General features: G+C 37.2%; 1 protein-coding gene across 1 annotated transcript in view; it reads left to right on the forward strand.

Moving 5' to 3' along the window:
• LOC110019795 overlaps window positions 1–13,141 on the forward strand; it is a 26,528-nt gene that overhangs the window by 8,755 nt on the left and 4,632 nt on the right. The window contains exons 3-4 of the mRNA XM_020717626.1: window positions 2,163–2,218; window positions 2,323–2,415. Of these exons, the coding sequence (XP_020573285.1) occupies window positions 2,163–2,218; window positions 2,323–2,401 (135 nt within the window). The 3' untranslated portion in view covers window positions 2,402–2,415. The remainder of the gene's footprint in view (window positions 1–2,162; window positions 2,219–2,322; window positions 2,416–13,141) is intronic.

Below are 13,141 nucleotides of genomic sequence, written 5' to 3' on the forward strand. Positions count from 1 at the left end.
TATATATATATATATATATATATATATATATCATTTCTACTTTATATTCTCTTAGTTAATGACATTCTCCACCTTGTTACGTTGTATTGGCCTTATTTGACTATATCAAGGCACTCATTATCAGTCAATATTGCAAAATCAGATTTTCCTAAACATTTGTAAATATTGTTAAACTCCTTTCATATGAATTGAATATGTTGCTTTCCCCATCCATTGTATGTTTATCTAGGAGCACCAAAGCATTAACATATACTTCCATAAGTTACATTATCGGAAATGCTCATTTGGCTGGTAAGCATCAAACTTAAGCGACTATTGTAAGTTGCAAACTCAAAGTAATGCAAGTTATTTTTTGGGGCTTTAAGGTTATTTGAAGTACTTATATTTACTACACATTCAACAAAGATTTGGGGTGAATTTCTTGACTGATTCGCTTCGAAGTAGCATTTACGCTGTGAGGATTTCGATTATCTTGCTGCTATTTAATCTGAAAACTTCTATCAAAGAAATGAATTGTGTATAGGTAGAGCGTGCATGCATATGAACACTTGATTTTTGTCTTTTGTAGGTTTGCATATATACTATTTCTCATTTATAGAGTGACAAAATACAGGGAACGAATTTATGGTAAAAAATCACAGATACTGAAAACTTTATTCATAGGTTGAATTGAAAGTCAATGCCATTGACATTGTTCCAAATAGAAGGTTACGAATGCACATAACATTTATGATTTATGAAATTTGAGTTTAATTGTTATTATAAACTTTGACTAATGCTATTTGGATCATTAATCAAAGATATTGGAAATCTGTTTGGTTGATGATCACACAATTATGGAATTCAATGGGTTTTGATCTCTACTTCTTTATGTCGTGTGATGGAAACAAACAGTGTTGATTCTGATTTGAATGCTCAAATTCTCAAGTACATTGAAAATAAAACCAACAATTGAAGTAATGCCGTTTGATCCATGGAATAGAAAATTAAGGGTCCATTTGGGGCTGCTGCTGCTTTTTGTAAAGCTGTTATGTGAAAAATAACTTCTTAGAAAGTTATCGTGGAAATTATAAATATTTTCTTTTTACAAAATCAGCCATCAACTTTCTTACAACTACCATATTTTAATAAATCAGATTAAAAATGCAACTATCTACTTCAAAAATTTATAGAAAGAAACAAACAAAAAAAAAAGTTTCCTTACAGTCTGTAGTGTCAGTTTGAAATGCTACGTAGGCAAAAAAGCTGCTCCAAAAATACTCTAACACTCTTTTTATACATGATTGTTCATTTATATATATTTTTGTCTGAAATAGATGTTCTACCATCCTTGTATTCTTACATGCATCTTTTCCCACGTAAGTTTTTAAAATTAAACTTTAGTTGTTTTTTTTTACTAAGGCGGTGATTATTGTGAGGAGAGTATGTTCTGGGCTAACTGTCATTTATCACAAAAACTTAGTGGGACTAAGTCATCTTTAATACATACATATATTAATGAATGCATTGACTTTTTCGTGTTTAACTTGTAAACAAATATAAGTTTGTCATTCAAGTTAGCAGAACATGAAAAATTTGCTGAACTCATTTTAAATATTTAGATGAAGTTGAGCTGCTTTGTTCTTATCAAGAATATCTATCTGGTTTACTGCTATTAACTTCAGGTATGTTCGAGATGGTTGACACAACAGAAACAAAGTGAAACAAATCGGATGTTTCTCTGATGCTAATTAAATGCGTCAATAAATTTGCCGCTGTTTTGCATTTTTCGTTGCGCGCAGAGTGCAGATTCAATTTATATCTTAAATGTCCTTTCTCCCTTAATAAACAATGAAAACTCAAGAAAAAAATTATGGGCTTTCAATTTTCTTGTTTTACTTTTAAGGACCAACAAAAAGCTAAGATATTAAAACCATGAACTTGCATGAAATTTAGGTGTAATATTTGAAGAAGCAAAATGGAGCATGAGAAATTTGTTACCGGTAAAAATTAAATGTGAGCTTTGAGAAGTTGATTTAGACAAACCAAACTTATTAATAGTGCAGTGGTAAACAAATGTATATCCAGTTGTTTTAACAGCTGCTTATTAGTATTTGCGAGTTAATGCATCACATATTTTTCCTTATTGTATAGTAGTAACAACGCTAATACCTTTTTTGCAGATATATAAAGCTCAAAAAAATGTCATTTTATGTGTTTCAGTATGTCTCCTTTATTGGTACAGTTCTCTTCCCATTTGTAAAGGCTTCTTTTAATATCTGGAAAAAATTTAATGGCTTTAATACTCTTTTTTCATTTTGTTTTTCAACCATGATATTGCAGGTGCATGCATCAGATTTGCAAATATCATAAGGAAATTAAGCAACTAGAAGAAGTTGAGAAGAGAGCCAAGCACCATTAACTTCAACCATGGAGGTTGCATTTACTATTTTCTCGTTTTTGTTCTTTATTTGAATATTTAATCATGCATTCCTGTACATCAGCCTTGGAATAAACTATGATTTAATGTGATCATAAGTAATTAACAGGGGTGGACTTAGGTAGAGTCCAGGGGGGCAATTGTCCCCCCTAAAATTTAGATTTTTATTTATATGGGAGGGCAAATCACCTTTTGCCCTTTCTAAAATATCAGTTTAAAAACAAAATTACATTTTTGTTCTAACTTACACATTTGCTTTATACTTTGTGCTTGGTGTGTCAGTGATGATGAAGCAACACCGATCAGGCAAAATAAGAACTCTTTTTTCATTTTGTCTAGAACATTCCCCCCCCCCTATAATTTAAATTTTTATTTATATGGAAGGACAATTTGGTCTTTTGCCTCTTCTAAAGTATCAAATTTGCCTCTATTGAAATATCACTTTTCCCTTCGTGTCCTGGCCCCTCCCACGTTGAGTCTAGGTGGACACTTGGCCTACCCTAAAAAAAGAGGTTGGTTTCGTCCTGGTAATTACATTGGTTGGAAATGATACATTTATCTTCCTATCTTCCTATTTCTTTTGGGCATTTCTAATTCTAACGTAGGTCTAAGAGGAAAAGTTACAAAGTCATGGATTTCCATATGGCAAAAGAATATCATTTATTCGTAATGATTAGCATCTCGATGTACTTTTTTCACCAACTTCCTTGTTTAGGTTCTCATTCTATCATGTAGCTTTGGTCTGTGAAACAGTATATCCCAATAACATGGGATATGACGAAAGAATTTTGGCTTAATTTTTTAGATAAATTATAAAAGTTATGACTAAGTGAAATTATTTTGTGTTACAGAGAAAAAAATCGAAAATTGAAAAATCTTAAGAATTTCGAAATGTAATTTTTTTATTAAAAAGACAGGGATATAACAATTTATTATTGAGGAAACTGAAATAAAAAGAAAGGAAAAAAAAACTAAAATTGAGAAACTAAACAAAGCCTAACACATTTGTCAGAAATAAAATAACACCAATAAAAATACCTAATATCCAATCCATAAGAGAATCTACAATTGCAACATATGATGAGTTTACAAGGAAAACTTAACTGATAACTCCTATTAAGTTTGAACTCACAAAGAATGTGATATGCAATACGAACACAATAAGATGTCACAATTTTTAAAGCATGGTATATTACCATTTATAATAATTTCCGATCAATTTTATTTAGCAAGGACTAATAGAAATGACAACTATTAAAATGATAATCAATTATGCATTAGAGTCCATACAATGTTAAAAATGATGATCAACACAATTAAATGCAAAAATAACAAGGAACATTCTTGCCGTAAATGTGAAAATGGTTAACAAAGTCCCATCGTTTATGAAATACTTATCAATCGCTCATAATACCTCTAATATAAAGGAAGGTCATCACAAACGTCTAGAAATCTATTGATCCCCCTCAAAAGAATCCTCACTCTATATTATGGCATCAACTAGGTTGTCGAGTAGGATATCAATCAAATGAGTGTAATAATGAATGATTAATCCAATGCTCCAACATAAATTTTAGTTTATGTAAATGTTATATGCCATGAAAGAGAGATTATAATTGAGATTGCCATTGATCAACATGAGCAAGATTCAATCTTTTAACATCAAAGGTGTTATGCAAATAAAAACAAGGTATGCCATCACATAGTCTTTTCATGAGTATTGGATTCATGCGATATTCGTCAAATTGATTAGAGTTGTACATCATACACCATTAACAACATGAGCAAGGACTAATCACATATAAATTTAACATAATCACCATTTTATTTAATATAGGTGAAACATATGATAATTGCCAAGAAAATTAATTCTATTAAGGATACACTTATCCCTTAACAAATAAAAATTATCCACTTGAAATAGTATTACTAGAAATTAATGCTCTTCTGGGAACCAAATAATTAAGACACATTGAAGAATAACTCAAAAACTCCAAAAAGAACTTTAAATATCCACATATATACACGTCTTAAATTATGATAGTCAGCTAATTAAGCTTGTATATATAGAAATAAGGAAAGTAAACTCGTTCATTCCCCAAATCCATGACTTTAGCAATAATCATCTCAGCTTAAACAATTTTTTGTTTGAGAAACCCAAATTAAACTCATTTTAAGAAAGAAAGAAAAAACTTATAATTAGCTTAACATGCAATTGAATCCATAATCAAAATTACAGGATTTACCCACATATTTGACTTAAGCAATTTCAATCAACTTATTAAAATACCTAACTACTTGATTAAATGGTAAGAAGATGACAGAGTTTGATATTGATTTAATAAAGGAGAACACGAGGACAAGGGCCTATGCAACAACGCTCAACAAGAATGGGGATTGACTTCAACAACTATAATGTAGAAGAGTGGCAACAATGAGAGTGGTTATAACAAAAACAAGTTGTAGAAGTAAAACAAAGATAAGTAGAAGATTGGTATAAACATTAATGCTTCAAGGTGGAACTCTCCTTGCCATTTCGAGCAAGCTCATTTTTCGTTGTTAATAACAAGTTTTTTAAGAATTATTTGATGCATTAAAAACATAAAGATTCAGGACTTCAATATTTCGAACTAGAAAGCATGAGCTGGATGGCTTTTTTGGGAGAGTTGAGATGGTTCTTTAGCATGTCATTCTCTACAAAGTAGGGTCCTCCGTTCTTTGTGAAATTGACATGTATTTTTTTATGGACTCTGGATGTTCACCATGGCCTAGAGGTATTTCTTGGAGTTTCCAGTCATTTTCATTGGTACGCCCTTTTTTCATCCAATAGTTGTACTAAATGTCGCCTTTTTGATAGAACATCTATTCTTCATTTTTGGATGGGCCTATAACAAAAGTCCTCTACTTTTAAATTTTTATGGTTTCCATAGTTGACCCTCGTTAGTTGGGTGTTTCTACAATATAGTTCTTGTTTAGCTTATATAAAGGGAGAATCTTTCCACACATTGTTTTAAATCCACAACATTATATTTCATCTTCAGATTGTAGCAGTAATTTGGCTTTAGTAATAAAATTTTCATTACATAACACTATGCAATGATGGATATGATACTTAGTATGGTGGTTGAGAATTTTGTGATACGCTTTAGAACCAATCAGTAAGCAATCAACAATGAAACGACAATAAATAGATGAGAACAATTCAAATAAGGGCTGCTCTTACAAAACACAAATGAAAACAAGCAAGATACAATGGTGATCTACTTTTCGAGAGGTAGATTGGCTCTATTACAACCCTAGACGTCGCTAGAAACACCTTAAGAAGAAGAAAAACACAACCAACAAAACATGTATAAAAAAATAAATCCTAGGTTATTCTTCTTAATTGAATCCTCCCACAACATTTCAAACTTTCTTTCCAAACTTTCCTTCAAAACTTTTTTAATTTCTCCTCCTTGAATATATGATTATGGCCCTATGGACCCCACTTGTTCCATGCCTTCCTCTGCCACTGCCCTTAACCGCCTTGCCTTGTTTGCGACAAACAACGGCCTGCCTGTTGCTGTGGCGGGCTGGTTGGGTTGCTTTTGACTGGTTCGGGAGGGGTCGGCTCGTCCCTGGGCGTAATACTACTTCCCTTCCAAAAAACTACATTGCCCTCAAGGTTGAAGGATATAAATTGCTTGTGGATCGCCATGTAAGGCCTCATGTTGCTTCATAGTTTTGCAGCTCTTTCCATTTAACCAATACCTTCTTTGTTCCCCTTACTCCTCGGACACTACTTTGATGTCAGCAGCTCCAGAATCACCCCCATGTCCTTTGTTAGCGTCGGTGGTAGTATAGGCGAGGTGTATGATCTTCAATTGCATGTCTCAGTTATGATACATGGAAGACCGGTTGTAGTGCGAACGATGGTGGTAACCTCAAACGGTAAACCACTGCCCCGATGCATGCAATCGCCTCAAAAGGTCCAAAGTATAGCGGTGAAAGTTTCTCGCTTCTCCTGACCAATGTCTTATGTCGGTAGGATCTCAGCTTCAAGTGGATCATGTCCCTTGCCTCAAACTGCACCTCTCTTCTACGTTCATCCGCTTTCGCTTCATGATTTGTTGAGCTCTCAGTAAATGTCTCTTGAGCACTGCTAGTATCCTGTCTCTCTCCTCCAAGTACTGATTGACGCTAAATACCGGTGTAGTACTATGTCCATAATGTATCAAGTGTGATGGATCCCACCCATATAATATCTTGAAAGGGGCGGTCTATGCTACGGTGTGGTATGGCATATTATATCAATATTCAACCCACGCAATTCAGGGTTTAAACAAGCCGAACACGAGCGAGCCTAGGCTCAACTCGTCTTCTACTCGTTAAAAAATACCAATGTTTGTGTTCGGTTTGTTTATATTTCGAACAAAAGAAAATGTTCGTGTTCGGCTCTTTTGCTTAGTCTGTTGAACATGAGTTGTTCGCGAACAAAGAGTAATTTTAACAAACCTAGTCACACATTCGCAGGATGCTAAGGGTTGGGGTGAGATTTTAATCTTATTGTTTTAATTAAAACAGCATTTAAATATAATTTAATATATTTTTATTTTATTTTTTTGATTAATAATTTTAATTGGTCATGAATCTTTATATCCTCGTAGACTAATTAATTTTTTAAAAATATTATTCATCAATTACACACATAATTTAAAATTTCGAGGCAAAACAAGCCAAACACGAATGAACTGATTTTTGTTCATGTTTGGCTCATTTATATAGAGAGCACAAAAAAATTGTTCGTGTTTGTTTCGTTAACTTAACGAATCAATCAAGCACGAGCTTCTTAACGAGCCAAACACGAACTATTAGCGAACGAGCCATTTTGATTGTCTTATAGGCAATCCACTTGGCCCATCGTTCGCCATTTTGATTGTCTTATAGGCAATCCACTTGGCCCATTGTTTCGGCGTATCGAATGAAAAACAACTCGGGTATGTCTCCATACTTCTATTGGCCTCCTCAGTTTGCCCATCGATCTCAGGATGATATGCGATGCTTCTTTTAAGGACCGTCCCTTGCAACTGGAATAGCACTTTCCATAATTGGTTGAGGAACACCTTGTCCCTATCCAATACTATCGATTTTGGCACTCCATGCAAATGGATCACTTCCCAATTAAACACCGCCGCGACTAAGACTGCAGTTTAGAGATGTCGTAAGGGGATGAAGTGTGCATACTTACTCAGGCGATCCACGATCACCATGTCACTTTTTCCCAGAATTTCCTCGATAATGCTAATGGTTGTATTACACCTTCTGGTGTCGTGGTGAAGTACTTGTGCTGCTGACATACATCGCATTTTGCCATCATATCCTCTACCATTGGACGAAGACAGGTTTTATGTATCCCTGAAAGTCCCCCGATCACACTGTCATGAAACTCCTATAATTATTTAGGTATAGATTCTGACGCTCTTAGTAGCACGAATCACTCATGGTGGAACAACTGCTGCACCCTCAATACATATCCTTGATGACTATTCGAGTCCTATAGTAACTGGACCCTTATTACCTCAGCTCTAAATCCCTTTCCCTTTTCTGTCTCAAGGCTTCCCAATCTAGGACCAAGGGTACCGATAGGGCCTTCAGTTGGGGTTCCTCCACCTTTCTCGACAGTGCGTCAGCAACCTTGTTCTCTAATCTTGAACGACACTGAATCTCAAAATCATACCCCAGTAGCTTGTATAACCACCTCTGATGCTTATCGGTTATCATCCGCTACTCCAGAAGATACTTAAAACTCCTTTGATCTGTTCTGATCAGAAAATGTCGTTCTAGCAGGCAAGGCTGTCATTTTTGAATAGCCAAGACATTCACTATCAATTTCCATTCATATATTGGCTTTAGCCTCACTCTGGTCGTAAGAACCTGCCTGAAGTAGGCAATCGGTTGCTGGTCTTGCATGAGCGCTACTCTCAATCTATACTCCGATGCATCCATTTCCACCACAAACAGTTTATTGAAATTCGGAAGTGCTAATACCGAAACACTGGTCATGGTTCTCTTCAGATGTTCAAATGTCTGTGCTGCCGCTTCTCCTCATTGGAATTTGACTTTCTTCAATTGCTCCGTCAGTGGCCATGCTATCGTGGCATATCCCCTTTTGAACTTTCGATAGTAATTGTTGAGACCCAGGAATTCTCTCAACTCCTTGAAGCTCCTTGGTAAGGGCTAGTCCACCATAACCTCAATCTTGAACCGATCCACTACTACCCTTGTTTTGGTGACCATTAGTCCTAGGTATTCCACCTTTAGCCGTGCAAAAGAACATTTTTTTCAAATTGACAAATGATTGGTGCTCCTCCAACTTCTCTATGACTGTCCTTTGGCTCCCTACATGCTCTGTCTCTGTAATAATGTTGATCAAGTTGTCATCAAAGAAGTCCAAGACAAATTTCTGGAGGTAATGTTGGAAAACTTTATTCATGAGGGGTTGAAATGTCGTGGGGGCGTTGGTGCGGCCAAACAACATCACTAAGAAAAAATGTCCTTTATGTGTCTTGAATGTTGTTTTGTGTACATTCGCTGGATTTATCCTCATTTGGCGATATTCTGACTTTAAATTAATTGTTGAGAAGATGACTGCCCCATAAAACTCATTCCGTAACTCATCAATCCCAGGAATAAGAAACTTGTCCAACACCTTCTGCTTGTTCAAAGCCCGATAATGTATGCAGAATCCCCAATTACCATCTTTTTCTTCACCAACAGAACATGACTGGAAAAATGGCTCACACTAGTCCTGATAATATTGACCTTGAACATCCCTTGAATCAACTTCTCTATCTCATCCTTCTGAAATTGGGCGTGCCTATACGGTCTAACGCTGATGGGGGAAATACTCTCCTTCAATGTAATGGTGTGCTCATGCTCTCTCAGGAGAGGTATCCCGCTTGGCTGTTGGAAGACATCCGTAAACTATTGTAGGAGCAGCTTGATCCCTACAAGACACTCTGCCAACTCCGAATCTCAATTTTCCTCATGCTCTGCAACTCTACTTAGTAGCCCATTCCCGCTCCCTGAATTGTCTTGACCATGGTTTTGAGCGACACTATGTATAAACTAGCATCTCCTCTTAGCATCACCCTTCTACTCTCCACTTGGAACTCCATCGTCAGGGACTTCCAATCCAACCCCATCTCCCTCAGAATTCGCAGCCACTTCATCCTCAAAATCACATCTATGCCATCTAAATCTAAGGGAAGGCAATCCTCCAACACCTATAGGTCATGTAATATCAAAACCAACCTCTTACAAATTCTTTGACTTTTCTTCACCTTCATCTGCCCCCATCATGACGCCAAAATTTCCTGTAGTCACCAGTTCCAACCCTAGCTTCTCGACGACCTGATTTTAGATAAAGTTGTATGGCCCCGCAATCTCCCAACACCACAATCGGCTGTTCTCCGATCCACTCTTCATTTTCATGGCGTGATTCAGGATAAATCCTATCACCGAATTGAGGGGCACCTCCACCACATCCAAATACAGATGCTCCTCCACTTCATCCTTGTTCGATTCCTCACTCACCTTATCCTCTCCCTTAACTAAAAGAATCTAAAGGGCACACTAATTGAAACAGTGGTCCGGGGAATATTTCTCGTCACAATGGTAACATAATCTTTTTTGCATATATATCCTGCACTTCTGCAATCTGTGAGGTGCTTGAAATTAGCCCTGGGATAGGTCCCCGTATTCTTCTCTTTCGACTCTTCTTTCTGAAGTGACACCGTCTAGGTCCTTGATATCATGGCTAGAATCATTTGGTGTTGCTTCCTTTTCTAGTTCTTTTCACCTGTTTCTTATACTCCATCATCTGGGCGAGCTCCATCATTTCCCTCAATCCTTGCTGTATCAAAGGGTGAATGGTTGCTCGTATGTTGGGCTTTTGACATTTCAAAAAGTTCACCTAAGGTCCTGCTGCAGAAATCTCCCTCAACCTCTCTGACAAGAGCTTGAACTTCTCCTAGTATTTTGTAATCCTCCCCTCCAGAGTCAAAACATAGAATTGATTGTGTAGATCTTCTTCTTGAATGGCTCAGAAACATTCCTCTCATGAGTGCATCAGATACCTTGCCTTCATCCACTGAAACTACTCTAAATTCTTTTCCTCTAAGCATGATCTCGCTGCCATGTGTTTCTCTTCCTCAGTGAACTCATTGATTGTAAAGTATCGCTCCACCCGATACACCCAACATGTGCATCCTCCCATTTGAAAATTTGCATCTTCAGTTTTCTGACCTTTGCATCTCAACGCCTACCTCTCCTTCCTCCGGTATTTCCCCCTTGTATCTAGGGTGGAACTCCCTTATTCGGTCGTTGGCATACCCAACTCTCGATTCCCTCCTTCCTCCATCGTAGTTTTTCGTGGCTTTTACTTTATCCCTCAAATTTTTCGGCCCATCCCCCTGTCAAAGTTCTGGGGGGACGGTCTCATTGGTAGACGATGTTTTCCTTATTGCCTTCTCACTGGATCTCCTTCTCTCTTGACTTGGGCAAAGATTCTCTGATTAACCCTTGGTTAGGGTTTGCAACTAGAGCGATCGACACGGTCTTGGATTGCATTTCCCTGAGCATTTTCATTATCTCTTGCATTTCTCTTGTGCTCTCAAATTCATCCTCAATCCGATTTTCAATGGAAGAAAGCCTTTTCTCCATGGTGGCGAATCGCTCTTCCATTTCTGATCTGATTTTCCCTACTACTTCTATCACATCCACTTTCTATGCTGCTATCCCACCAAGATCTATGATCTGATACCAATTTGATACGCTCCAGAATCAAAACCAGTAAGTAATCGAGGATGAAACGACAATAAATAGTGGAGAAAAATTCAAATAAGGGTTGCTCTTAGAGAACACAGATGAAAACTAGTAAGATACATTGGTGATCTACTTTTCGAGAGGTAAATTGGCTCTCCCACAACCCTAGATGTTGTTGGGAACACTTCAAGAAGAAGAAAAGCACAACAACCAACAGAACATGCATAAAGAAAACAAATTCTAGGTCATTCCCCTTAATAGAATCCTCCCACAGCATTTCAAACTTTCCTCCAAATTTTTTCTCCAAACTCCTTTAATTTCTCCTCATTGAATAGGTGCTTACGACGCAACTGGATCTCATCTGCTCCCTTCTTCTGCCACAGCCCTCGACCGCCCAGCCTCTTCTGGCGACAAAGACAGGGCTGTTGGGTTGATTTCGCCTCCTGGAGTGGCTCATCCTTGGGCGTAACATTTTGCTTATGTTTGTTTCACTGACTCCCATACTTTATTTATTTTCTTGAGTAACATGTAACCCACTGATTTTAAGCAACACGGAGTTCATAGCCATGATGTTATCGTTGTCTTCTTCATCCCCTGAGTAAGAATTTTGGATCTTTATTTTATGGGAGAGGATCGATATGTTGTTAAAGTTTGTCTTTTCTTTTAAAGAATGTTCTCACAATTTGAGATCACTTTAGATACTTTTTTGTATTCACTCGTTATGAGATTTGTAGTCCCCAGAGTTCTCATTTGTTTGGATTGTTCTGTTGATACTTCTATGGAGAGGAAAGAAAGGAATTAAGCTGAAAAACACATCAGGAATTGGTACCCTAACCTAGATCTATGATACCCTGTAGAAAATTTGAGAAAAGGAAGAATTTTGCTTGTATTACATGTACATTCAAAAGGTATTTATGTATATAGCTCCCTATACATTTTCAGAATGAGTACTAATTATTATTAAAAATAGTATTTCCCAGAGCACCTTGAATCTGTGCACTTTAGGGTTCTATTTTCATCTTCTGCCATGTATCTGTTCCTCTTCCTTCCTGTTCTGCTATTCTTTAACTACAGCTTCATTGACCATCAGTCACATTTTCAGATCTTCCATCTCTAACATGCAACTACCCATAATTTTTTGGGGGGCATTTACCCGCATAACACATAATTTTTATGTATTTACATATCTAACACCTAAACAGTCTTTCTTGCATGCATGCCAGTCGAATCTTTGACTTCACATAAAACATGTCACCATCACTGTCTTTTATAAGTGAAATACATCTTCTCATGCATAAGTTTATGATACCAAAATGTTACAAGTCTAAATGTCAAAATTTTGATGTTAGGTATGTAATGCGGGGCTTTTTGTGGGCTGGGAGAATAGGGCCAGCCAGCCAACCGGTCCAAGGCTATAGTGACACCCTTTTCTTCTCTATTTGCCACACTTACCGTCTCTTTTTGCTGCAAGCCTCCTCTTCCTTTTCTGATTACCGCCCAAAGGGGAAGCCTCTGCTTCCTATTTTACTTTCTGGCTATTATATATTGTTTTTTTGGCTTGCTTATGGTAAGCTTTTGATTAATTCTAGTGTCAGATTCCTGCCGACAGGCGTTCTTCCCTAGCTAGGGCTGAATCCGATGACAGGTGGTGCTCCGGATGTATCCTGTTCAAGGTGGTGACAATCCTGACCTAGTCCCTCACACATCCCTCTTTCCTTGCTGCCAACCTCCTACCTAACCGCCTTTCCTGCTACCGCCTTCCTACCCATTCGCCTTTACTGCTACTGTGCTCCTTCCAGCAGTCGTTCTCTTCTGCTGCCCTCCTACACAGCCACCTATTTTGCCACTATCCTCCTTCCAGTAGCTGTCCCTCGTTGTCGAAACTCATCCCATAGCCTCCACCCCTGTTACGCTCTT

The sequence above is a fragment of the Phalaenopsis equestris genome, unplaced genomic scaffold (genome assembly GCF_001263595.1).
Source record: "Phalaenopsis equestris unplaced genomic scaffold, ASM126359v1 Scaffold000078, whole genome shotgun sequence".
Taxonomy (NCBI): Eukaryota; Viridiplantae; Streptophyta; class Magnoliopsida; order Asparagales; family Orchidaceae; genus Phalaenopsis; species Phalaenopsis equestris.